The sequence below is a fragment of the Pongo abelii genome, chromosome 12 (genome assembly GCF_028885655.2).
Source record: "Pongo abelii isolate AG06213 chromosome 12, NHGRI_mPonAbe1-v2.0_pri, whole genome shotgun sequence".
In the NCBI taxonomy this organism is placed as follows: domain Eukaryota; kingdom Metazoa; phylum Chordata; class Mammalia; order Primates; family Hominidae; genus Pongo; species Pongo abelii.
This window is the reverse complement of record NC_071997.2, coordinates 108,705,033-108,731,398: the sequence shown is the minus strand read 5'-3', so window position 1 is coordinate 108,731,398 and position 26,366 is coordinate 108,705,033. Positions and strand designations below refer to the sequence as shown.

General features: G+C 45.9%; 4 protein-coding genes across 9 annotated transcripts in view; 1 reads left to right on the top strand and 3 right to left on the bottom strand.

Annotated features, from left to right (window-relative positions):
• Positions 1-987: 987 nt before the first annotated feature.
• Positions 988-9,886, bottom strand: SF3B6 (splicing factor 3b subunit 6). The gene is made up of 4 exons (XM_002812236.4): positions 9,547-9,886; positions 7,466-7,584; positions 1,724-1,862; positions 988-1,253 (listed from the first exon to the last, which is right to left on the bottom strand). Exons 1-4 carry the CDS (start codon positions 9,574-9,576, stop codon positions 1,164-1,166), a joined length of 378 nt encoding a protein of 125 aa, XP_002812282.1. The 5' UTR covers positions 9,577-9,886; the 3' UTR covers positions 988-1,163.
• Positions 9,887-10,774: 888 nt separating this feature from the next.
• On the bottom strand, positions 10,775-19,163 carry TP53I3 (tumor protein p53 inducible protein 3). Of its 4 annotated transcripts, none has more exons than XM_054548319.2 (6): positions 18,995-19,163; positions 18,106-18,248; positions 16,267-16,534; positions 14,213-14,425; positions 12,816-12,988; positions 10,775-11,102 (listed from the first exon to the last, which is right to left on the bottom strand). In XM_054548319.2, exons 1-6 carry the CDS (start codon positions 19,083-19,085, stop codon positions 10,920-10,922), a joined length of 1,071 nt encoding a protein of 356 aa, XP_054404294.1. In that variant the 5' UTR covers positions 19,086-19,163; the 3' UTR covers positions 10,775-10,919. The 4 variants fall into 4 exon arrangements, with proteins under 4 accessions (XP_054404294.1, XP_054404293.1, XP_063569827.1 ...); XM_054548318.2 differs by having other exon boundaries at positions 12,816-13,012; positions 18,995-19,143; XM_063713757.1 differs by lacking the exon at positions 18,995-19,163 and adding an exon at positions 18,646-18,877.
• Positions 14,272-26,366, top strand: part of FAM228B (family with sequence similarity 228 member B) — an 87,529-nt gene continuing 75,434 nt past the window's right edge. For all 3 annotated transcript variants that reach the window (XM_054548317.2, XM_054548313.2, XM_054548314.2), the window contains exon 1: positions 14,272-14,349. The gene's annotated coding sequence lies outside the window, so the exon portion shown is untranslated. The remainder of the gene's footprint in view (positions 14,350-26,366) is intronic.
• Positions 16,986-18,061, bottom strand: LOC112132067 (large ribosomal subunit protein uL11-like). The gene has a single exon (XM_063713759.1). It carries the CDS (start codon positions 17,520-17,522, stop codon positions 17,169-17,171), a length of 354 nt encoding a protein of 117 aa, XP_063569829.1. The 5' UTR covers positions 17,523-18,061; the 3' UTR covers positions 16,986-17,168.

Below are 26,366 nucleotides of genomic sequence, written 5' to 3'. Positions count from 1 at the left end.
AGCTCCTTTCTTATCTGCCCACCCTTAGAAATGACTCTGCTCTCTTACACTGCTTTCAAAAAACACTCAGATATAATTAAAAGCAGAATTGATGCTCTTTGTACATTGAAGTGATTCAGTGTATGTACCTTCAAATTGATTTTAGGTTCCAATCACACACAAAACAATTAGTCCATGTTTTTCCATTTGGTCCATGCCTAAGCAATAAAAAGCAAATTACGGCTATATTCTCCCAAGCTGCCATGATGATGAATGGGGTAATAACCATACTGTTTCCATGTCATGGGAACTCATGATAATAAGAATGAGCATTAAGTATTTTATTTATGGCAAAGATATATTATGAGCTAAGGTCCAATATATATACAGATACTTAATAACTAAAGGAAAAGTCTACATAAATACAATCTTAGACATGTAACAACCAACACCACTACCCAAGCAGCTTGCTCTCAAATTTCTACCAATGTGACAATTATGTACCCATAATAATTAAAAAAAAAATTAAAGAGGCAAATCTAAGTTTCTAACAATGTACTATCATCTAAATGACCATTTCTATAATAGACCTCTGTTCTAAAGACAAGGGTACCCATATTGACAAAGGTATTTTGTTAACTATTAAGCAAGCATTATTCAAATGTAAAGGCTTGGTTAATAACTGGTTGTTATCACACCAGCTTTGTATGTTAGCATTTTATTCATTCAACCAATGTCATGAACTTTGGTTTCCTCACCTACAAAATGCAAATACCTATCTTCACTGAGTTGTTATGAAGATTTCATTATTAACGGACATTCAATAAACAGCAAGTTCCTTTGATGGCTAAGCACTGCACCGGGCCCTGGAGGCATTAAGAATGTAAAGAGGTCCTATTCTCAAGAAACTCAGAATCCCTAGGAGCACCTACAATTCTTGATAAGCCTCAACTGTTTTTTTCCTGGTATCAAACAGGAAGGGAAAGTTCAAGAGAAAAGACTGAGGTGTTTCACAAAAAGCTACAAGTTTATTAACATAATGTATTCTAATAGTATCAAAGTTTCAAGCAGGTCATTTTGAACCTCAAATAAGAAATCACAATATTTAGTATTAATTAAAAAGGAAAAAAAGGTGGTAGTTGTCATTTGTGGGATTTAGTCCAAAATGAAAATGTAGAAAACATTTATTTTGGTGGATCTGTGTTGATGCCATATTTCTCCTTGAGAAGCTTCAACTGTTCCTCCTTCTTCTTTGTGTCCATCTTCTGAAATGCCTGGAAATGTGGTAAGCACCAAAATTAAATTACCAATCTACAGCCAAATGAATTTCATCAATAGCATTAGCCAAAAAAGAAAGTCATAGTAGACATATATCATCACAGTACAGTTTTACACTAATTCTCTTTTTTGAGACAGTCTCACCGTTGCCCAGGTTGGAGTGCAGTGGCGCGATCTTGGCTCAATGCAGCCTCCACCCCCCGGGGTTCACGCCATTCTCCTGCCTCAGCCTCCTGAGTAGCTGGGACTACAGGTGCCCGCCACCACGCCTGGCTAATTTTTGTATTTTTAGTAGAGACAGGGTTTCACCGTATTATCCAGGATGGTCTCGACCTCCTGACCTCATGATTCACCCGCCTCGGCCTCCCAAAGTGCTGGGATTACAGGCGTGAGCCACCGCGCCCGGCCAGTTCTACACTAATTCTCAAATGAGATCACTACACAATGAGAACTTTGCTATACTTACCCTGTTGGCATTATAGTACAAAACCACAAGGTATCTGTTACAAACATTGAATCCCGATAGGTGATCACATGCATTCTTGGCATCAAAGATGTCCTCATAGACCACATAAGCTGTTCCTCTAGTTTCAGGTGTGTTCCCCCTGGAGAATTAAATCAAACTTAATTAAGATATACATTTACCTGCACATTGATAGTTGACTTACAGAACTGTCTTTTAAACTGGTAACTGTCTTTTAAAAACAGTAAATTTAAATATGTTTTAAGTATTTTGAAATCAACCTGAAACCATCAGAGGAAATAAACATGGATAGATACATCAGATAAGCCTGTAATTTCTTGAATTAGGTAATTTTGTTTTTCGTTTTTATCTTAACTAAAATTTCTACAGGTCAAGCTGACTGTCACATCAGGAATACTAAGAACACAGCTACTACACAGAACAGCCTCGTGAGTTGTGGGGACTACAGGTGCTCTTGCCACCCTGACTGGCTCTACGTTGTCTTTGTTTTGTTTTTGTTTTTGTTTTTGTTTTAAGATAGAATCTCACTCTGTTGCCTAGGCTGGAGTGCAGTGGCACAATCTCAGCTCATTGCAATCTCTGCCTCTCAAGTTCAAGTGATTCTTGTGCATCAGCCTCCCAAGTAGCTGGGACTGCAGGCATGTGCCACCATGCCCAGCTAATTTTTGTATTTTTAGTAGAGACAGGGTTTCACCATGTTCCCCAGGCTGGTCTCAAACTCCTGACCTCAAGTGATCCACCTGCCTCAGCCTCCCAAGGTGTTGGAATTACAGGCATGAGCCACCGCACCCGGTCTACATTCATTTTTTAATACAACTCAAATGCTAATGCACGATACAGCTGTGTGGCTAGGGAGAAGGGCTAGGCTTCTGCAAAGATGGGAGTGGAAGTGTGCTTGTGGATAGGGTTATCTGTGAGCCAGGGCAGAATGCTGGAAGGTGGCTGGAAGTGGAAGCTGACCTTACTTATGGATACGAGGTTGCTGTTAGCGTAGGTATTCCTGGCCACTTCCTTCCTTCACCTCGCCAACTTCCTCTGGGAGAGGTAGAGAAGTTTGAGGAGCAACGGAACGCTAAATTGCAGGCAGCAGATGGCCACGTGACTGTTAGTGGAGACAATGGGTAGAGGTCCCACTCAGTTCAGGCTCTGGGTGACAAGATGGCCCCCTTGCCTCCATCTGTGTTCCAACCACCCAGTGCAACTGTGGAATGAGGTTTAAGACCATGGGGTGACTCTCCATCTGCCACAGTCCTTACATAGGGTTGAATAAAAGCAGTGGAGCCATGGGAAGAGGAGGCACCTGCCTAGACTTGATCTAGGATAGGACTATAGTCTGGGCCCTGCTCAAGCTTGTGCTTCCTGTAAAATTGAAAAGGAATAGGGTACTGGGGGTGATTGGAGGGTGCCACTGTCAATGAATGCGCTCACTTTGTCAGGTTGTGTGGGCCTGATGAGGGGTTTTAGAATGTTCTTTAGGCTCTGGGAAGTCTTAACAACTTTCAGACTTTTGACTTTTAAAAACTTAACAAGATTTTCAGTTCCTTAAGAGCAAAGGTGATCTTATGAGTACTTCATTTGCTCCTTTAGTGCCACGCATAAGGCAGACGCTAATACGCCTTTGAAAAGTGGAGATCTACTTTCTCCTATCAATTCTCTCACATACACTTTGTCCAGGAAGCTCAAAACAAAACTAAACAAAGCAACTCTCTTTCTTCCTCTTCTATCTTCTTAGGAACTAGAACAGGGATAGACTAACCCCACTTTAAAGACTCTTCATCTTAAGTGTCCCAGCCCTAATTATCAACCTCACACCTTGAGAACCATATTATAATTTGAACTTTTAAAAGCATGTATCTGTACCTACCACGTATTGGACACTGAGCTAACATTATTTTCTTATTTTTTTGAGACAGAGTCAAGCAATTCTTGTGCAGGTGTGCGCCACCATGCCTGACTAATTTTTGTATTTTTAGTAGAGATGAGGTTTTGCCATGTTGGCCAGGCAGGTCTTGAACTCCTGGCCTCAAGTGATCCACCCGCCTCAGCCTCCCAAAATGCTGCAATTTTCTTGACTGGCATTAAAATCTTTGAGTAGGAATAAGAACACCTAAGCATGTAACTTAGCCTCTATGAGCTTCGGCTGCTTCACGTGTCCAGTGCCATCAGGCTCTATCACGTGCCCTACCTTCCACATGGGTTTAATAATCAAAAGAGGTAACAAGTATCAAAGAGTTTTAAAAAGTACAAAGTACCAAGTGCCTGCTACATGCCAGGTAGGGTCAAACCAAATCATCCTGATTTGACTGGGACTGTCCAGGTTTTATCACTGAAAGTCCAGTGTCCCAGAAAAATCTCTCAGTACTGGGCAAACTGGGAAGATTGGCCACCCTAGTGCCAGGTGCCAGGTATACAATAAAGCATGATCATAGTAATGGAACAGAAAAACAGCTGTTTCTCAATCTATAATTTAGACCTAAGCTCCTGTACCCTAAACTTCTATTAACCTATTCAACACATATAGACTATGTTCTTTCTGTGACAGGCACTAGAAATACAATAGTGAAAAAGACAAGCATCATCCTTTCCTTCAAGCTTATATTCAGGCAGTAGAAAGACATTAAATAACTATGAAATCATTATAAATCTTTTTTTTTTTTTTGAGATGGAGTCTCACTCTGTCGCCCAGGCTGGAATACAGTGGCGTGATCTTGGCTCACTGCAACCTCCACCTCCTGGGTTCAAGCGGTTCTCCTGCCTCAGCCTCCTGAGTAGCTGGGATTATAGGCATGTACCACCACGCCTGGCTAATTTTTGTATTTTTAGTAGAGACGAGGTTTCACCATGTTGGCCAGGCTGGTCTTGAACTCCTGACCTTGTGATCCGCCCACCTCAGCTTTCCAAAGTGCTGGCATTACAGGAGTGAGCCACTGCGCCCAGCCCTGAAATAATTATAAATCTTAAGAAATGTTTCGGCTTGGCACGGTGGCTCATGCTTGTAATCCCAGCACTTTGGGAAGCTGAGGTGGGAGGATCACCTGAGGTCAGGAGTTCAAGACTAGCCTGGCCAACGTGGTGAATCCCCATCTCTACTAAAAATACAAAAATTAGCCGGGTATGCTGGTGGGTGCCTGTTATCTCAGCAACTCAGGAGGCTGAGGCTGGAGAACCACTTGAACCTGGGAGGCGGAGTTTGCAATGAGCCGAGATCGTGCCATTGCACTCCAGCCTGGGCAACAAGAGCGAAACTCCATCTCAAAAAAAGAAATGTTTCATAAAAGAAGTAGAAAGCTGTAACAGATAGGGAAACAGGGAGCTACTTCAGCTAGGGTGGTCAGGGAAAACCCCTCTGAAAAGGTGACACTGAAGCTGAGACCTGAAGAATGAGGAGGAGCCAGGCATGAGATGAGCTGGTGAAAACCATTCCAGATACAAGGAAAATAGAAGCACAAAGGTTCTGAGCTGCTCTGCACTCTTCTGAAGATGCCCCTGCTTTATTCCCTGTCCTTTCATTTTGGCTTTCTGAAACATTCTCTAACTTCACTGATTTTAAGCATCCCTTAATTGAATACTATCAATAAATTTTATAATGCCCTAATAAACCAATCACAACCACTTTTTATATTATTCTTCTATTTTCTTTTCTTTTGTTGAAACAGGATCTCACTCTGTCACCCAGACTGGAGTGCAGTGGCGTGATCTCGGCTCACTCACTGCAGCCTCAGCCTCCCAGGTTCAAGCGATTCTCCCACTTGAGCCTCCTGAGTAACTGCATTACAGGCGTGTGCCACCATGCCCAGCTAATTTTTGTATTTTTTTGGTAGAGAGGGGATTTCACCATGTTGGCCAGGGTGATCTCGAACTCCTAACCTCTGGTGATCTGCCTGTCTCAGCCTCCCAAAGTGCTGGGATTACAGGTGTGAGCTACCACATCTGGCCTATTCTATTTTCTATATTATTCATTTAGTATACATGAGGTGCTTACCATGTATCACACAAGTGCCATCAACACAAAAACAAAAATAATATATGGTACGAGCCCTGGAGGAACTCACAGTCTGCCCAGGGTGACAGATGAGTATAGAGACAACGGAAAAACCATGTGTTAACCTAGGAGAGGCACATGGAAATGCTATGGGAGCAGAAAGAGTGGCTAATGTACACTGGGAAGGAAAACTGATAAAGTACCTTCACAGACACTGTGTAATTTCATCCAAACTAAAATTCTTTTAAGACAGTAGGTTAGGAAGACTGTATTTCATAGATAATTGAAGCCCAGATAAGGTTAAATATTTTCTCCAGTTTCATAAGAGTAGGCAAGCCAGTATTTGAACCCAGGCCTTACAATCAATCCATGCTGTTTCCACATTAAAAGCTAAAAGGCCACTACCCAGATTATCTCATACATGAAGAGAAAACCAAAAAAGGTAGGCAACTAGTCACACACATGGCTAGTAACAAGGCCTGAAGTAGAATCTTGTCTCCTGATCCCCAAGTCAGGGATTCGCCATGTTGGTCAGGCAGGTCTTGAACTCCTGGCCTTGTATACCATTCTATATCTAGAGCAGGGTTTCTTAACCTAGAGTCCATGTATCCCCTGAAATATATGCAACATGTGTGTATTCTTGTGTGGAGGGGGTCTAAAGCTTTTATCAGATGCTCAAAGGACTGAGACCTCCTAAAAAGGACAGCTGATCTATAACACTTTCACTTTCATCCCCATCTGAGTACCAATGATCATGTATTTCCAGCTCTTGGTTTACTCTCCGGAGTGACAGTGTCATTCAAAAGGAGGGTCCTCAAGACCTCACAGTCCTAAAGCCAGGAAGGAACTCTCAAGTCATACAAGACGGAATTCCGACTAGAAATAAAAACTTTATATGTAGTCATTACTGTGATAAAATAATAATTTTTTTAAAATAAAAACTTTAGAAATCCTTTCAGATGGACTCTTAAGTCACTAGCCCTTTCATATGAGTTTGGGTGTCAGAGGCTATGGTACTGTGTAATGTAGAGGTCCAATTTAGAGTCAGAAGATTTTACCACTAAGCACTGTAAGATAGAAAGGTACTTTACTCTCAGGGCTATAGTTTTGTTGATCCAAATAAAAGCACTTATTATGGTTAATGGTATTCAGTAGATGTCCAGTAAATATCACTTGAAGGTATGAACCCCAATCTTTATATTAAATTAAAACGTGAATGCTTGTAATGAGATGTTTTCCTCTATACTTTTAAATCTTCAATTGAAAGAGCTGTAGTTGAAAATATCATTTTTTTCTGTTACTTTTATACTCTTTTACTTAGTTTATTCAGAAATTCTGGGGTTATTTAAAGAGACAGTGATGATTGTTGAGAAAATTATAGAGCTACTGCATACAAAAAACATAGTGTAACAAGCTAGCTTTACAAATAATAGGTATGCAATAAATGTTAGTTCTTTCCCTTCTCAACCAGTTTCCTCAAAGCATTCATTACTACTTCAATGAATGCTTTGAGGAAACTCAAATCCTCTTCTTGCCTCTCATTGAGCTGGATCATTAGGGTCTCAGTAGGTTTTCTCCCCCCTTCAAAAAGATCTCATCTCTCTGATCTCAATGTGCTAGTCTCAAGGCTCTTGGTAAGGGTTGTTGCACTGCACACAGCACAGGTTGGCCTCATCGTCAGCTATAATTCTGAGATTACAGATTATGCTATCATTTTCTTTAAATGACTCAGTAAGACTCACACTCTGATTTGACGAATAGGTCCATATTTCCCAAATATATCATACATTTCTTCAGCTGTGATTTTGTATGGCAAATTTCTTATATACAATATCCGATTTACTTCAGGTGGAAGTCGAATCTAAAATGAGAAATATGTATTGTTATTATAATTAGGGGCAGAAGTGCTACCATTTAAAAAAATTCTTAATGATACATAATAATAAAAAGCCAAGAATAAGAGGTATAATTTGATGTTTCTGAAAATGGGAAGATCTTTGAAAAAGCAACAGAGGCTGGGTGCAGTGGCTTGTCCCTATAATCCCAGCACTTTGGGAGGCAAAGTGGGGGAGGATCACTTGACCCAGGAGTTTGAGACCAGCCTGGACAACATAGTGAGACCCCCATCTCTACAAAAATTTTAAAAAATTAGCCAGGCATGGTGGTAGGTACCTGTAGGGCTTCGCAAACCTTACCACCATCACTCCTGCTAACACCTGAGTTGGGCTATACCCTCTTCCCTGCCCATCCCAGGAGATGACCCTGATTCTTGTTTCTTGGAGAAAACAGACATGACCAATTGAAATACTTTTCATCTATATCCAACTACTTTCCCTCTATTACTACGCCAACCTTCATCTACTCAAAACCTTCACTTCTGAACTCAACCTATCTTTCTTCCATATCATGTTTCGCACACTCTGCTGGATTGCTCCCACTGGCATAAAAATACACCTATGTCACACATCTTTTAAAAAGTCAACTCTCTGGCCGGGTGCGGTGGCTCATGCCTGTAATCCCAGCGTTTTGGGAGGCCAAGGCAGGTGGATCACTTGAGGTCAGGAGTTTGAGACCAGCCTGGCCAACACGGAGAAACGCTGTCTCTACTAAAAATACAAAAATCAGCCGGGCATGGTGGTGGGCACCTGTAATCCCAGCTACTCAAGAGGCTGAGGCAGGAGAATTGCTTGAACTCAGGAGACAGGTTGCAGTGAGCCAAGACTGTGCCACTGCACTCCAGCCTGGGCGACAGAGTGAAAGTCCATCTCAAAAAAAAAAAGTCAACTATCATCCAATTTCCCTACTTCCTATTTAAATGAGAACTCATGGACAGAGTGTCTTTGCTGTTTCCATTTTCTCAACTTCCACCATCTTTTCACCCCACTGCAACCAAGTTTTCATCCACTGAAATGATTCCTGTCATCAAGGTCACCAAAAGTCTCCATTTACATATCCAATGGTCAATTGTCTGTCTTTTCTTTCTTTCTTTTTTTTTTTTTGAGTCAAGGTCTTGCTCTGTCTCCTGGGCTGAAGTGCTGTGCAGTGGCACAATCATGGCTCAAGGCAGCCTTGAATTCCTGGGCTCAAGCAATCCTCCCACCTCAGCCTCCCAAAGTGCGGGGATTACAGGCTTGAGCCACCTCGCTTGGCCTAACTTCATCTTACACCTCTAAGCGTTTTACAGTTGACTAATCTCTTTTTTGAGTTGTTTTTAAAAAAAAGTTTCCGTAACACTGCACTCTCAAACACTAGAATGTAAGCAGAAGGACTTGTTTTATTCACTGCTGTATTCCCAATACGTAAGACTAGTGTCTGGCACGTAGTAGCTGTTCAATAAATATAATTGATGAATTATGTCCCACATGGCAAGCAGAATACATAGTAGGTGCTCAAAAAATATTGTTTTAATTAATGTATTAATGAAGGATCCGAAAAGCACCATGATCTGAGGGGAATCCCAGGCCCTAGTTGTTGGTGAACCATTAAGTTAGTTGAGGACTCTTCTGCGCTATCGACTTTAAGTCAAGGAGATAATCCTAACGCCAGGTCCTTAGGTGCAGGTCAAGCAAAGAGGCTATAGGGGTAACACTATCACTGACACTAGGGTAGAGACTGAGGAACTCTCAAAAGGAGTGGGGGCAGAAATGCGGCTCAAGGAGCATATCTCTGAGGATGGGGCCAGGATAGTGTCTTCGCTGACAGGATAGGAATTCTGGAGTTCTCCGCTCTGGGGATGGAGGAGGGGCAAGAATGCTCCGATCCACGCCGCTAAGAAAGTCAAACCCGAAGTTCTCCTACCCTCTGCAGAACACCCGATACTCACGTTCGCCCTCTTGGCCGCTTGCATCGCCATCTTGGCGGGCTGATGAAGTTACCGTAGCAGATACTGGAATTCCTCCCGACACCTCCGGAGCTCGCTCGGCTTCGGGCGTTACACCGCGTTAGATGCAGGACATCAACATTCAGGACCCGCCGCAAGCTGTTACAGCGGAATAGCGCCGTCTTACGCTGAGACGCGCTGACGTAGCAGCCCCCTTCGAATAGACTCCGGGGTAAAACCGAGCCTGAGCGAGACTCGAGGCCGGAAGATGGAAAGGCGAGCGTCCAAGACACTTCCGGGCTCTGTAGCGTAAAGGGCGGGGCGTAGCCTCCAAAAGGCGAGATGTTCCGGTCGGGGAGGCCCTGAGCAGAGGAAGCCGGGTGGAGAGGGCGGGGCCTGAGGAGGGCGGAGAGCTGGGGCGGGGCCCAGGTGAGTAACTGGGGAGCGGAGGAGGCGGGGCTTGAGCAGGGTTATGACAGGTAGGGCGGGACCCAGGTGAGTAGCGGGAGGGGGCGGGGCCTGAGGAGGGTGCTGAGTGCTGGGGCGGGGCCCAAGTGAGTATCAAGGAAGGCGGTGAGGTGGGGAGGGACCCAAGTGAGTAGAGGGAGGGGGCGGGGCCTGAGGAGGGTGGTGACGGTGGGGCGGGGCCCAGATGTGTAGCGGGAGGTGGTGGGGCCTGAGCAGGGCGGCGAGAGGTGGGGTGGGGCCCAGGTGAGTAGCGGGAGGAGGCGGGGCCTGAGGAGGACTGTGAGCTGGGGCGGGACCCAGGTGAGTAGCGGAAGGGATGGGGGCCTGAGGAGTAGGGTGGAAGTGCGGCGGGGCCCAGAAGTGTAGCGCGAGGTGGTTGGGGCTGAGGAGAGTGGTAGAGGTGGGGCGGGGATCAGATGTGTAGCGAGAGGTGGTGGGGCCTGAGGAGGGCGGCGAGAGGTGGGGTGGGACCCAGGTGAGTAGCGGGCAGGGCCGGGGCCTGCTGTGGTGCCCACTGGTTGCGGGGCGCGCGGGCAGGTGCGGGAGGTGGTGGGCCTGGGCCTCTAGCTGTGCGCAAGGCGGAGTCTGCGGGGTTCTGGCGGCTTGTGTCACGGCTGACGCTGTAACTATACCCAGAATCTCCGTCCCTGGAGGGGCCCTCAGGTTGAGCCTCAGCTGATCGGGCCTCTGTAATCCCCGCTGCGACGCCCGCCCGGACTCCCACCTCAACCCCGCCGCGGCGGCCCCAGTCCGCGTGCCACCCTTCCAGTTCACTCTTTATTTCCTCATATCAGCTTTAAACGGCTCTGGAGGAAGCACCGCGTTTCTTGCCTGTCTATTGTGAATCTTCTCCAGGTTTGCTCTGGAAAGGCCTGGGGTGGCCGCGTCCTGTCCTGCCCCATCCTTCTTCACTGGGGCAGTTCCAGGACGATCTTGCCTAGGTTCTTGTTGGCCTCCATGTACTTATGGGCCTCCTGGATTTCGGTCACTGGGTAGATTCTGTCCAGAACCGGCAGCAGACGTTGCGGGCCCTCCGTGGAGAAGTGAGGCAGAATTTGCTCTGTGAAAGCATTCACCAGCATTTGCTTGTACTAAGACAAGGGAAAGGAGATCATCAGCCTGGGGAGAGAGCCTCACCCTGCCCTCCTCATCCTCCTCAGCCTTCTTGCTCTCTCTGAAGCCACATATCTGAAAAAGCACACAGGGACACTTAACCCCTCACTTCCTAGCATGTGTATGAAATACCCTTGAAGGAGTCATGTGCCATCTCAGAATATGTCTGATAGGTATATTGTTTATTTTGAGGTGAAAGCATTGGAGAAATTGTAGTTTCAGAAAAGTCTAGCTGACCTGTCTCTTCTTGCATGTAGCAAGTCATAAAGATTCCTCTGGGAGGGGTACCCTCGCCATACTAGGGCAAAAAGCCCTTATCACCAGAGACTGGAAACGGGGCTGCAATGGAACTGAATAAATACACTTAAGGATGTAACCCTTATCTTCCACTAGTTTTACACCCCCCACCCCCATATATCTCCTAGTGACTTCGCTAGAAATTTACTATCCATAGCCAGATTTTGTCTTATTTCTTCTCAAATTTATTGTTCTTTGTCTAAAAATTACAAAAGCATCTTACTTTGGCCGAATCACTTGAGCCTGGGAGTTTGAGATCAGCCTGGGCAACATGGTGAAACCCTGTCGCTATAAAAAATACAAGCCAGGCATGGTGGTATGCCTTTACTCTTAGCTACCCAGGAGGCTGATTGTGCCATTGCACTCCAGCCTGGGTGACAGAGTAAGACCCTGTCTCCATAAAACAAACAAACAAACAAAAAAAAACAAAAAAAAAACCATGCTTTTCTCCTGTCAATCTGCTGGTATCAATTTGGTTTCTAGAGCCAGCTGAAGAGACCACATAGGAGCTAAAGGGGGGTTACAGGTGATCTCTGGCTCCCTTGTACCTTCAAATGTGTAACTTCTGTTCTGTACCAGATAAAGTCTGAAGCCTGGAGTAAAATGTTAGTGTCACTGACAGCCTAAGAATTGTTTTTAAATAAAGTGTCTTTACCCAGGAGGCAGCCACAGATAGGACTCATATAGGCTTAGTGCAAAAAGGATGCTTAAGCTGTCCTGTCCCTCAGCCGGTGCAAAACCTTATGGTGGAAACATTCCCAAAGTTGGTACCTGCTAGACTGCCAGATGGAATATTTCAGGAGCATATAATCTTTTTTTTTTTTTTTTTTTTTTTTTTTTTTTGAGATGGGGTTTTGCTATGTTACCCAGGCTGGTGTACAGTGGCTATGCACAGGTGCAATCATAGCTCACTGCAGCCTTGAAACTCCTGGACTCAAGCAATCCTCTGCCTCAGCCTCCCAAGTAGCTGGGACTACAAGCGAGTGCCACTGTGCCCGGCATGGAACCTATAATCTGTTGAAGGCCAAGGTTTACTTATTTTTTACTCACCTAAGAGCCTTTCTTCGCACACTGAGATGAATTCTGCCTTTGAAAACAAAGTCTTGGAACTACTCGAAATACTTCCTAATACGGTCAGTGCTTTGTTCATTCTGTTAGAATGTTCAGATAACGTGTGAAGTATCAGCTACACTTCTTTTCATGATACTGAAGCCTCTATCGACCAATCTGAATCAGTTCTCTGAAATCAGGTTCCTCTTTATCTTCAGAGGGGGAGGTTTCTTCATAGAAACTAACCTCCCTAACCTAAGGTAGAGCTTCCTTTCTCGGGGTAATGTAAATGAACCACACTTTTCTGGGTTAAATCACATGTTTTCTTTTCATTCATCACTCACCTTATTGTCCCTAGATCTCAGCAAACTGGTGATCAGACTTCCTCGCTTAAAAAGTAGCTTTGAAAACAGGGGCCCATTGATGTCACCTCCTCCCATCAGACCATAGAGAACCCATCGACCATCAAGAGCCAGGCAGTTGACGTTCTTCTCCCAGTAGGATCCACCTATGCAGTCTAGAATAAGATTAACTCCAGCACCTTCCATAGGAAACAGATTTGTGATGCTAGTCAGATATAGAAAGCTTGGTGCAAAATAAGATACCATGGTATATTTGGGGATTATGGATATAAATAAATACAGATGCAAGTGGTAAATCTATACGTTGGAATTAGAAACACTGCTTGAAGAACTGTTGTAAATGGAGTTTAGGTAGCGGAACTCTATCATAGCATGTGTGAAGTTCACCCTTTATGAGGCCTAGCTACAGCAAGAGGGAAATGGGGCACCCTGGCCTAGAGTCTCCTCTCATGCCAAAATAAGTACAGTCCCACTGACACCCAGGCACGATTGAGAACAGAATACAGGAGGCCCAACCTAGGCTAGTTGTTCACATAGAAGTTAGGAAGTGTCCACACTGGGTTATTGGAATCATAGGCTTTCTAGCTTTGGTTTCATCTCTCCTTTTCTACTCACATGAAAAATGGAGGCCAGGCATGGTGGCTCATGCCTGTAATCCCAGTACTTTGGGAGGCTGAGGCAGGCAGATCACCTGAGGTCAGGAGTTCGAGACCAGCCTGGCCAACATAGTGAAACCCCATCTCTACTAAAAATACAAAAATTAGCTGGGCGTGGTGGTGCGCCTGTGATCTCAGCTACTCAGGAGGCTAAGGCTGGAGAATCACTTGAACCTGGGAGGCGGAGGTTGCAGTGAGCAGAGATCAAGCCACTGCACTCCATCCTCAGTGACAGAGCGAGACTCCATCTCAGAAAAAAAAAAAAAAATAGAAAAGAAAAATGGAAAGGGATGAGCCAAAAATAGACACGTCTGGCTTTGGAATACAGAGGTGTGCACATCTACTTACTCATTTAGGGTGCTACCACCCAACCCTACCATGGCCAGCTCCAAACTGGTCTCTGCCTCCAAGCCTCCTGTTAACTAAGTGTGGAATGGCTGGTTGGGAAGAAAAGGTGCTGGATAATTCCAGACCAAGTCTGCATGGTTTAAAGTGTGGATGAATCTTATCTCTTGCAAGAATGCACATGGAAACCATCTTAGATCTAAATATGACTGCCTGTCTCCAGTGGTCAAATACCATAGTACTAGAATTTGGCCAGGGCAGCTGTTGTGCACTTAGCAGAGGTAAGACTGATACACAGCATTGGCAACTTTGAGACTGGTGGGGCTTTTATTTAATCATCTCTTAAATTCCTGCTGAACTGTAGAAGCAGTTGTTTACCTTTGGTGAATTTCAGCGTTGCTTCAGAGAAATCCTCTTCTTTGTAATTGAATCCAGCAGCTGCTCCAAGCTTTTCTGCCATTTGAAGCTTCTGCTGGGAGCCAGCTGTGACCAGAGGAATAGCTCCAGCCATCCGGGTGAGTTGGATAGCAGCTGTGCCCACACCACTCAGTCCTGCATGGATTAGCACATAGTCTCCAGCCTGAACATTTCCTGTGACAGAAAGTACAGGGTTCTCTTTACTTTGCAACTGCTACACATTCCCCACACAGGCATATTCTATCAAGATCACCTGGCCGTTGCACCAAATGCCAAATCAATCTTTTGCTTTTCCTTTTTTATTTGGTGGGGTGGGGGTGGGCTGGTGGGGATAGGACGCTGTGACTCAAATACAAACCATCTTGTTCTTTGGAGAAAGCAAAAGAGCTTATTGCCTCTGGCTAAAGTGGAAAACAGCCTTTTGAAACAGGGCTATAAGCAGCCACATCCATAATCTCTATTTTACCTATAACACCAAAATGCACATCTCTGACCTACACCTGAATAAGTAAGAACAACTACCATTCCTATGGTCACCACTGAAAGCCAGTCCTTCTAGAATCTGAAACTGGCCTCCAGATGGTCTTCCTGATCCAGGCAACACACAGCCACCAGGCTCCTCTTCCTAAGACGGCACTTGCATTATGTTACTTCCTCCTCAAAATGTAAAGTGCTTCTCCATTGGCTTTTGCATTGAGTCCAGACAGCTTGATATTCAAGGACACCATGATCTGGCTCCAGCCTCATTTTTCACAAATCACAATAGTCATCCTTTACTACTGAGTGCAGTGGCTGGTCTCACCTTGATACTCTTTCTTTCTTTTTTTTTTTTTTGAGACGGAGTCTCGCTCTGTCACCCAGGCTGGAGTGCAGTGGCGCAATCTTGGCTCACTGCAAGCTCTGCCCCACCCCGCCCGGGTTCATGCCATTCTCTTGCCTCAGCCTCCCGAGTAGCTGGGACTACAGGTGCCCACCACCACGCCTGGCTAATTTTTTGTATTTTTAGTAGAGATGAAGTTTCACTGTGTTAGCCAGGATGGTCTCGATCTCCTGACCTCATGATCCGTCCGCCTCGGCCTCCCAAAGTGCTGGGATTACAGGCGTGAGCCACCACACCCAGCCTACTCTTTCTTTTTCTTTGAGACAGAGTCTCACTCTACCGCCCAGGCTGGAGTGCAGTGGCATGATCATGGCTCACTGCAGCCTTGACCTTCCTGGGCTCAGGTGATTCTCCCAACTTAGCCTCCTGAGTAATTGAGACAACAGGCATGCACCATCATGCCTGGTTAATTTTTGTATTTTTTGTAGAAACAGGGTTTTGCCATGTTGCCCAGGCTGGTCTCGAACTCCTGGGCTCAAGTGATCTGTCTTCCAAAGTGCTACGATTATAGGTGTTAGCCACCTTGCCTGGCTGATATTCTTTCTTAGGCCACCTTGGCATGCCTTATGTCCTTCACAAGTCTACCCACCCTTCAAAGCCTTCCAAAAAGCCTTCTGACTATTCTTGTCCACACCATCTTTACCCATCTCCAGCTTCTATTGTAGTTAGACAGGGCTATCCTTCTAAACTGTATGGTCATCTGATCTTATGCATATGATGCCTTCTCAGTTACACTGCACTGTCTAAAGGCAAGGAGCAAGTCTTCTTAGATTCCCTTATGTGAGTTCTTGACTGGCCTCTGTGGGATTGAGGAGGAATAAATGAGTCAATTGGTCCCTTCTGTTGCACTGGGACCCCAGAGAGAAGCTCAGTATGATTTTGAGAAGCTGGGACTGCTGCTGGGCCTCTGGTGTTAACATGTACATAGGCCTCCTATCTAGTTTTATCCAGACCTTCTATCTGCTAACCATGATTCTCAGCCTCAACATTAAACCCTTCTAACATGGTTTGAGGACCTGACAGTACAGGTGATACAGGAAGGCCTGGGAGTGCCCTGGGGGATAGCTGGGATTCAAGTTGGCTGATTTATGGTGTTGAGCCACATTGTGTGGAGTGAGCATGGAGGCCTCCTCACCCACAAGATGTAACAGCTGGAAGGCGGTGAGCCAGGCCTCTGGGATGGCCGCAGCCTGAAGCAGGGTCAATCCCTCTGGGATAGGCATGAGGAGCCCTTCAGGGACAGTGACATACTGAGCCTGGCCCCCACCGGGGAGCAGAGCCATGGCTGTATCCCCGATCTTCCAGTGTCCCTGGCAGCCAGGCCCCAGCTCTGCTACATGTCCAGATGCCTCAAGTCCCAAAATGTTGCTGGCTCCTGGAGGTGGGTCATACTGGCCTTGTCTCTGCAGAGAAAGAAGTGCACTAAGTGGTGAGCATGATCAGAAATCTGTATGTCACCACCCCGGCCCCCCTTCCAATACCCCCTCTTTTTTTTTTCAAAAATAAATTTCAGGATGAAGTCAGGTTTTTGTAAGTAAGGAGAAGAAAAAGGAGAGGCCATTAGTTTTATGCAAATAAACTGGAGGTCACATGATCAGTGGATGTTATAACTGGTAGAGTCCTTAGCTATTTACCTCATCTGAACCCCTTGCTTTACAGATGGAGAAACTGAGTCCCAGACGGGAAGTAATGGTAGTGGGATTAGGAACCTTGATGATGGTTCCTATGCATCAAGCGCTAGGCTCTGTGCTCACTCACCCCAGTCCTCAGAAGCTGTAGAGCAGAGGGACTTAACCAGGAGTGTGTGGCAGAACCACCTGAGGAGTATTTCTTTTTTTTTTTTTTTTTTCCCACCAGTTGTCAAATGATCCTTTATTGAAATATTTTCCTTTGTGCTTAACTGGCTGGGCATTCCACAGCACTACTGTTGATGTCATCTATGATGTCATGAGGGTGGCGGCCATCAACATTACAGCCCACAGACTGGGCAGTCCCCAGGATCTCTTTAATGGTTCCAGAGAGTTCTCTGGCTAAGGATCAGTGCCGCATCTGTCGAGCAATGTTGACGATCTCATCAAAAGTGATATTCCCACTGTGTTTAATGTTTTTCTGTTTCTTTCTGTCTCTTGGTGGTTCCTTGAGGGCTTTGATGATCAGGGCAGAGGCAGAAGGCACCACCTCAATCTGGGCCTGTCTGTTCTGAATGGTCAGTTTCACTGTAATCCTCAGGCCCTTCCAGTCGCCCGTTGCCTTGGCAATGTCATCACCAACCTTTTTTGGAGACAGACCCAGGGGGCCGATCTTGGGGGCCAGGGCAGAAGTGGCACCGACTTCACCTCCGGTGCACCCACCTGAGGAGTATTTCAAAGTACACTCTGCCTGGGCCCCCATCACTTTTCTTTCGTGCCCCAGGGGATTCTGATGCACATTTCTGAATGACCCCAACCAATGCAGCTGGCTCAGGTCAGTAAATCAGTAGCAGACAGAAGAAAATTCTTAAGAGTACTGCCTGCTGTCAGCTCTGGGACTCTCAGAGTGGAAAGAGTTAAGAGGTCTTTGGAGCCACAAAGACCTCAGCTTGAATCCCAGCTCTTCTGATTGCTAGTGTCATGGCCTTGGGCGTACTGCTTAACCTCGCTGACCTTCAGTTTCCTTATCTGTAGAATTAAGATGGTGAACAGGGTAGCCTGGGGAGTAAGTGTGCCCACACCCCACAACAATGTTAGTTCCGCCCTCATCTGGAGGCCTGAGTGGCTATGGATTAGCTCGGGGTGGATTCTGCTTTGCAAGTACTCCCCCCTTGTTTTGTATGAACAAAGAGGGCGCCCTGGGTTTAGGTCTGGGAAGCCCCAGCGCAGCTGCCTGCTGGGTGTGGAGCGGTGCATGCCTTCACGTCTGGTCAATGTCCACTGAGTGCTGTTGAGAGGGAGGCTCTGGAGTCCCGCCCACCCCGGCGCGGCTGAGCCCTGGGTACCTGCATTAAGTCCGCCCGGTTCAGGGCGCTGGCCGCCACCTTCAGGAGGACTTCACCCTCCCCCGGGCTCGGCTTGGCCACCTCCTTCACGTAGAGGTTTTCCGGTCCTCCCGGCTTGTCAAAGTGCACGGCTAACATGTTGTCTGAGGACACAGGGCAGGTCAGGACAGGACAGGGCAGGACAGGACAGGACAGGACAGGACAGGGCAGGGCAGGGCAGGGCAGGGCAGGGGCCGCTGTATCCTCGCGGAGCAGCCCAGCCTCAGGCTCGCACCGCAGCGTCCCCTGCCGGCCAGCGCCTCGCTGCCCTGGTCTCCCGCGGACCCGGCCTCCGCCCCGAGCTCCTGTCTGGGAAGTCCTCTGCCGCCTCCAGACCGATCCCACCAGGAACACAGATGGGAACGGCGGGAAGTGGGATGGCGGTACAGGGCTGGATGCGGCAGAGCAGGACAACGCCGAAGAGGATCAGGCAAATCACACTCCCTCTGAGTTGGAAGCCTCCAGCCCGACCCGGGTCCCCGGCGCCCGTGTGTTACTTACTCCTGGCCCGGCTCCCCTCCCATGCACCAGGCGGCGCCGAGTGGTTCTGGTGCCTGCGGGTCCCGGTGGCAAAGCCCGAGCCCCAGAGCCCCAGGACTGCCTCTGCCTCCACCGGAATGGAAGGCTGGACTTGGGGTAACCGGAGGGGTGGGGCTAAGCAGAACCACCCTCCCTCTCTTTCCTTTCCTCCTTCCCCCTTTAAAACGCAAAGTTAGAAGCAAGCAAATCAGATTTTCTTGTCCTTTTAGCCTCTGGAAAAGAGTCTTTCTCTCAGCTGGACAGAAAGTGCGATTCTAGCTCTCACTGCAAGGAGAGGAAACTTCCTTCCCTCTAGGGAACGAGACCCAACCTCTTGGCGGGCGGATTGGTCCATTTTCCAGGCATGGCCAGGCTTTTGGCACATTTATGTAACAGGCTGGCATCCCGCCCATCTTGAGCATGGGTGGGCAAGCTGGGTGCTGCTAAGAGAAAAGAAAGGAGCCGTTGGGAGTGGGGGTGGGGAAGGAAGGCAAACCGCAGTCCTGGGATCCTTATCACGCCCCTCCTCCTGACAGTCCTGGGGGAGAGGTTCAGCCCCAGGAGAAGGATGCTGGCGATTTTGACTGGGTAAAAGCTGTATCCGTAAGCTACGTGAAGGTTTCTCAACCTCGGCGCTATTGACATTTTGGACTAGTTAGTTCGTTGTAGGAGATCGTCCTGTGCATTGTAGGATGTTTAGCAGCATCCCTGGCCTCCTCCCACTACATATCCATAGCACTCCTTGTAAATTCCTGTTTTAGTAAGAACCTCCCATCCTTGACATCTGATCACCCTCAATATCTCATCCTCCACCATCCCCCAAGTGATATCCGACCACCCTGGCCTGCCTTTAGTGAGAATCCTGTTAGGTCAGTTTAGACAGAATCCCCTTTACCCCTGATGCCTCTTACTAATTTTCCATCCACTGACCCCCTACACTGCTCCTTGGCTATACATTCCCACTTGTCCATGATGCATTCAGAGTTGATCCCAACCTGTCTCCTCCACTGCAAGAACTCATTGCAGTGGTCCCTAAATCTGTAGTGATGGTGCTAAATAAAGTCTTCCTTAATGTGCTTTAACAAGTATCATTGAATAATTATTTCTTTAACACAACAGAGCAAAAGCCTATAGAGATGGAAATAATAAAATGATGGGACTTAAGGAAAAATTCAGGAGACCCTGCTATGAGAATAATAGGAATTTTAGGCCGGGCGCGGTGGCTGACGCCTGTAATCCCAGCACTTTGGGAGGCCGAGGTGGGCGGATCACGAGGTCAGGAGATCGAGACCATGCTGGCTAACACGGTGAAACCCCGTCTCTACTAAAAATACAAAAAATTAGCCGGGCGTGGTGGCGGGCGCCTGTAGTCCCAGCTACTCGGGAGGCTGAGGCAGGAGAATGGCGTGAACCTGGGAGGCGGAGCTTGCAGTGAGCCGAGATTGCGCCACTGCACTCCAGCCTGGACGACAGAGTGAGACTCCGTCTCAAAAAAAAAAAAAAAAAAAAGGAATTTTAGAAGGAGGAAGAGGAATGGATGAAGAAGATTCAATGGTTGACCAAATAAAAGAATACAGTTTTCCTAAATTCTACCAGATTATACGGATTGAAAACATTCACTAGTTAAAGGATGGATTCATAAGAACAAAAATGCACGCCTATATTTTATAAAATTTCAGGTTCTAACAAGTGTGGAAAGAATAAGTTACTCACAATTGGTTAAAAAACAAAAATGGCTTCCTTCTCTCCCTCCCTCCCTCCCTCCTTCCTTCCCCACCCCCTCTTTCTCTCTCTCTCTTTTTTGTAGTGTAGGGGTCTCATTATGTTGCCCAGGCTGGTCTCAAACTCCTGGGCCCAAGCAATCTTCCTGCCTCAGCCTCCCAAAGTGCTAGGATGACAAGTATGAGCCACTGTGCCCAGCAAGTTTCTATCTGCAATCTGGAAGCTAGAAGAGAGTAGACTAGCCTCTATTGACTAGAAGAAAAGCACTGTAACTCAATATACCCTATTAAGATATAATTCACTTGTTAGGGCAAAAAACATGTCTGAGGATGTATAAGGATTCAGAGACACATCATCCAGGATACGCATCTGTCCAAAATTGAGGAAGGGTTTGAACCAAATAATACATATCCTAGAACAGAGACAGATGGAAAGGAAATAGTTGTAAATAACAAACTTTTCAAAAATCTACGCTAAAACTGATTGGATTAAGAAAATGGAATGGATTAAGATAGATGAGGAATGTGTAATGTAAGTGCTAAATAAGAACTTTTAAGATGCAAGGAGTTACTTTAAAAAAAAAATCTAATAATACCAACCACTAAGTATACTAAAGTATCCCAGTAAAACTCTAGTTGAAAGTGCCTAAGATTTTATCTTGGTGAGCCCTTGGTCGATGTAATCTTGCAGTGTGTAATAAGAAATATATATTTTTGGTCTTCGTCCTGGGTTCCTGCAATAGCACTCCTAAAACCTTTGTTATTTGCTGAATAAGCATCTCTTTCTTTCTTTTTAATTTTCTTTTGTTTTTAACTAGATATACAGTCTTGCTACGTTGCCCAGGCTGGTCATGAACTCCTGGACTCAAGCAATTCTCCCACCTCAGCCTATAAAGTACTGGAATTGTAGGCATGAGCCACTCTGCCTGGCCAATAAGTATCTTTTATTATATTTTGTTCTCGTACAGAGCTCCTAAAACCCTTGGAATTTCGTATATGATAGAAATGACTTTTTATATTAATAACAGACCCTTATAAGCACACTCGAGTTTATGCTAATAAAGTGACTTAGGGTGGGGGCCCTAGATAGCTTCAGGATGAGCTAGTCACCAGAAAGACCCTGGGAAGGGGAGGCAGGGACTGGAGATTACACGCTATAAGAACTCTTTTTTTGTTGTTCTTGTTGAGACTGAATCTCACTCTGTTGCCCAGGTTGGAGTGCAGTGGCCTGATCTCAGTTCACTGCAACCTCCACCTCCTAGGTTCAAGCGATTCTCCTGCCTCAGCCTCCGGAGTAGCTGGGACTACAGGTGTGAGCCACCATACCAGGGTAATTTTTTTTTTTTTTTTTTTTTTGAGACAGAGTCTCACTCTGTCACCCAGGCGATCTCGGCTCGCTGCAAGCCTCCCAAGTAGCTGGGACTATAGACGCACGCTGCCACGCCCAGCTAATTTTTTGTATTTTAGTAGAGATGGGGTTTCACCAGCCCAGGGTTTTGCAACAGCCCAGGCTGGTCGCAAACTCCTGAGCTTAGGCAATCCACCTGCCTCGGCCTTCCAAAGCGCTGGGATTACAGGCGTGAGCCACTGGGTCTGGCCAATTTTTGTGGTTTTAGTAGAAATGGGATTTCTCCATGTTGGCCAGGCTGGTCTCGAACTCCTTACCTCAGGTTATCCATTTGCCTAGGCCTCCAAAAGTGCTGGGATTAGAGGTGTGAGCCACCGCGCCTGGCCCTAAAAACTCTTGAACAAAGAAATGTGGTGAGCTTCCCAGCTGGTGAACACATCCACCATGGGAAGATGGTGTGGTGTACCCCAACTCCATGGGGACAGAGGCTTCTGCACTTCGGATCCTTCTGGACCTCATTCTACATACCTCTTCACCTGGCTGTTAATCCCTTTATTATATATATACATATATATATACATATATATATATATATATATACACACATACATATATATATACACACATATATATATATATTTAATATATATCTTTTTCTGAGGCAGAGTCTGGCTCTGTTGCCTAGGCTGGAATGCAGTGGGGTGATTTTGGCTCACTGCAATCTCTGTCTCCCAGGTTTATGTGATTCTCCTGGCTCAGCCTCCCAAGTAGCTGGGATTACAGGCATGCTACATCAAGCCCGGCTAATTTTTGCATTTTTACTAGAGACAGGGTTTCGCCATGTTGGCCAGGCTGGTCTTGAACTTTTGGGCTCAAGAGATCCACCCGCTTCGGCCTCCCAAGGTGTTGCGATTACAGGCGTGAGCCACTGCGCCCGGCCTATAATATTCTTTATCATAAACTAGTAAACGTAAGTGTTTCCCTGAGTTTTGTGAACCATTCTAGCAAATTATCAAATCCAAGGAGGGAGTCATGAGAATCCCTGATTTATACAGCCAGTTGGTCAGAAGTGTAGGAGGCTTGGATTTGCAGTTGGCATCTTTAATGGGGGCAACCTTGTGGGACTGAGCCCTTAATCTGTGGGATCTGACACTAACTCCAGGTAGAGAGTGTCAGAATTGAATTGTGGAACACCCAGTCTATGTCAGAGAATTGGTTGATGTGGGAATAAAACCTGCATATCTAGTGTCAGAAACGAAGTGTTCTGTGTGAGTGTAGAAACAGTGTGGTTTCCCAGATATGGGGAAATAGATTATATTTAGTAGAAATGTATCCAATTATGAAAGTTGGGAAATGGGCTGGGTGCTGTGGCTCATACCTATAATCCCAGCACTTTGGGAGGCTGAGAGGGGTGGATCACTTGAGGTCAGGAGTTCAAGGCCAGCCTGGCCAACATGATGAAACCCCATCTCTACTAAAAATGCAAAAATTAGCTGGGTGTGGTGGTGGGTGCCTGTAGTCCCAGCCTGTTCTTTATAAAAACCAGTAACATGAATGAAATGTATTGTGAGTTACAGCTGGGAAACAAGAAATAGCCAAGGTCTGAAAGACTGGGAATGAGAAAGGAGATACAACCACAGATATAGGAGTGATTAAAAGAAGAATAAATTAAATTACGTGAAACTCTACAGCAACATGTAGTAAAATCTAGAAAAAAATGGAAGATTTTTTAGCAAAATTACTCCATTCTACCCAATGGGTGGAGTATTTTTGCCTCATTCTGTTGATGTTGGGTTTGGCCCTGTCTCTTTGGTCAATGATGAGTGAGAAAGGCATGGTCAGTTTCCATCAGTCCCCTGACCTTCCTGCCACCCACAGGTAGCCTCTATTTCAGCTTGTCCCTGAGTGAGAAACACTCAGGGTAGCCCTGAATCCAACCTATTGTCTTGGGACCAGCCTAGCAGAGTCACAACCGAGGAAGAAATAAACATTTGTTGCTGTAAGCTGTTGTTGTTGTAAGCTGTTAAGATTTGGGGATAGTTTATTTTTGCAGCAAAGGCTTGTTAATAAAGATAAAAATTTCTTTAAAAAATTAGCAAGGATACAAAATTAGCCAGGTGTGGTGGCACACCCCTGTAATCCCAGCTACTCGGGAGGCTGAGGCAGGAGAATCATTCGAGGCAGAGGTTGTGGTGAGCCCAGATTGTGCCATTGCACTCCAGCCTGGGGAACAAGAGCAAAACTCTGTCTAAAAAAAAAAAGAAAAAAAATGCTGGGTGCGGTGGCTCGTGCCTGTAATCCCAGCACTTTGGGAGGCCGAGGCGGGCGGATCGCGAGGTCAGGAGATTGAGACCATCCTGGCTAACACGGTGAAACCCCATCTCTACTAAAAATACAAAAAATTAGCCGGGGGTGGTGGCTGGCGCCTGTAGTCCCAGTTACTCGGGAGGTTGAAGCAGGAGAATGGCGTGAACCTGGGAGGGGGAGCTTGCAGTGAGCCGAGACTGTGCCACTGCACTCCAGCCTGGGCTACAGAGTGAGACTCCCGTCACAAAAAAACAAAAACAAACAAAAAATTAGCAAGGACCGGCACGGTGGCTCAACCCTGTAATCCCAGCACTTTGAGAGGCCAAGGGGGGAGCAGAACAGTTGAGGTCAGGAGTTCAAGACCAGCCTGGCCAACATGGTGAAACCCCATCTCTACTAAAAATACAAAAATTAGCCGGGCGTGGTGGTGCACACCTGTAGTCCCAGGTACCTGCGAGGCTGAGGCAGGAGGAGGTTGCAGTGAGCTGTGATTGCACCACTGCACTCCAGCCTTGGTGACAGAGAGAGCCTCCCATCTCAACAACAACAACAAAAAAAATTAGGAAATGGAGTTCAGCAATTTATATTCCCTATGACTATACAAAATCAATATTGGGAAGTCTATCAATACAACCCCAAAACATCAACAAATTAAAGGAGAAGACACCATATGAGCCAATCAATGGAGGCCAAAAAGGCATTGATTAAACCTAGAAGCCATTCATTATAAAACCTCCAAGCAAAATAAGGATAAAAGGAAAGTATTTATAGTAGACTTTTTTTAAAAGACAAGGTCTCATTCTGTTGCCCTTGCTGGAGTGCAGTGTTGTGATCACAGCTCACTGAAGCCTTGATATGGGGTCAATTGAACCTCCCACCTCAGCCTCCCCAGTAGCTAGGACTACAGGCTTGAGCCACCACACCCAGATAGTTTGTGTTTGTTTGTTTATTGTTTGTTTTGTAGATACGAGGTTATGCCATGTTGCCCAAGCTGACATTATTATTTGACATTACTTCAGAAGTTTTAGTCAATACAATAAGATAAAAAACGAGGTAATTGATATAAATACTGGAAAAGTGATGAAACAGTCTCCTTTTGTTGTTGATATGATTGTAGACTTAGAAAACACAAGAGATGTGCCGGGTGCCGTGGCTGACGCCTGTAATCCCAGCACTTTGGGAGGCCGAGGCGGGCGGATCACGAGGTCAGGAGATCGAGACCATCCTGGCTAACACGGTGAAACCCCGTCTCTACTAAAAATACAAAAAATTAGCCGGGCGTGGTGCTGGGCGCTGGTAGTCCCAGCTACTTGGGAGGCTGAGGCAGGAGAATGGCGTGAACCCGGGAGGCGGAGCTTGCAGTGCGCCAAGATCACCACTGCACTCCAGCCTGGGCGACAGAGTGAGACTCCGCTGTCTCAAAACAAAAACAAAAAACAAACAAGCACAAAAAACCACAAGAGATGCTAATTTTAAAAATGAAGCAAACATTTTTGTTTGAGATAATGAGATAATTTGTAAAGCTGTGCAGATGCAAGCTACATACACCAGAATCAATAGCTTTATTCTACTTCAGCTAAGCAACTAGAAATATTAATAAAAATGGGGAAAATAACCCTTTTACCATAGCAGTACAAGCTGTAAAAGCATAAGGAATGTATTTAACAAGGAAGATACAAAAATTATATAATGAAGACTGTAAAACTATATCAAAGAACAGAAACAAGATCTGAACAAATGAAACAGTACCATGTTTTTAGATGAGAATACAGTAACCAAAATGTCAGTTTTACCAAATTAGTATACAAATTCATTATAAATTTGGTTATAATGCCAACAATATATTTTTTGATTGGATAAAATGGTGTTAGAGTGTATGTGGAAGAACAAATCCCCCCAAATGGCCAATAAATATATGAAAAAGAATAGTACGGTTGGGAGTGTTGGCTCACATCTGTAATCCCAGCACTTTGGGAGGCCGAGGTGGGCAGATCACTTGAACTCAGGAGTTCAAGACCAGCCTGGGCAACATAGCAAAACCCCATCCCTACAAAAAATTAGCCAGGCATGGTGGCATGTGCCTGTAGTTCCAGCTACTTGGGAGGCTGGGAGATGGGAAGATCACATGGGCCTGGCAGGCAGAGGTTGCATTGATCATACCACTGCACTCCAGCCTGGGTGACAGAGTAAGACTCTGTCTCCAAAAAAAAAAAAATGGAATAGTAGTAGGAAAGACTTATATTACTAGATGTCAGAAAATAAATCAGCCAAGCATGGTGGCTCATGCCTGTAATCTCACCACTTTGGGAGGCCAAGGTGTGTGGATT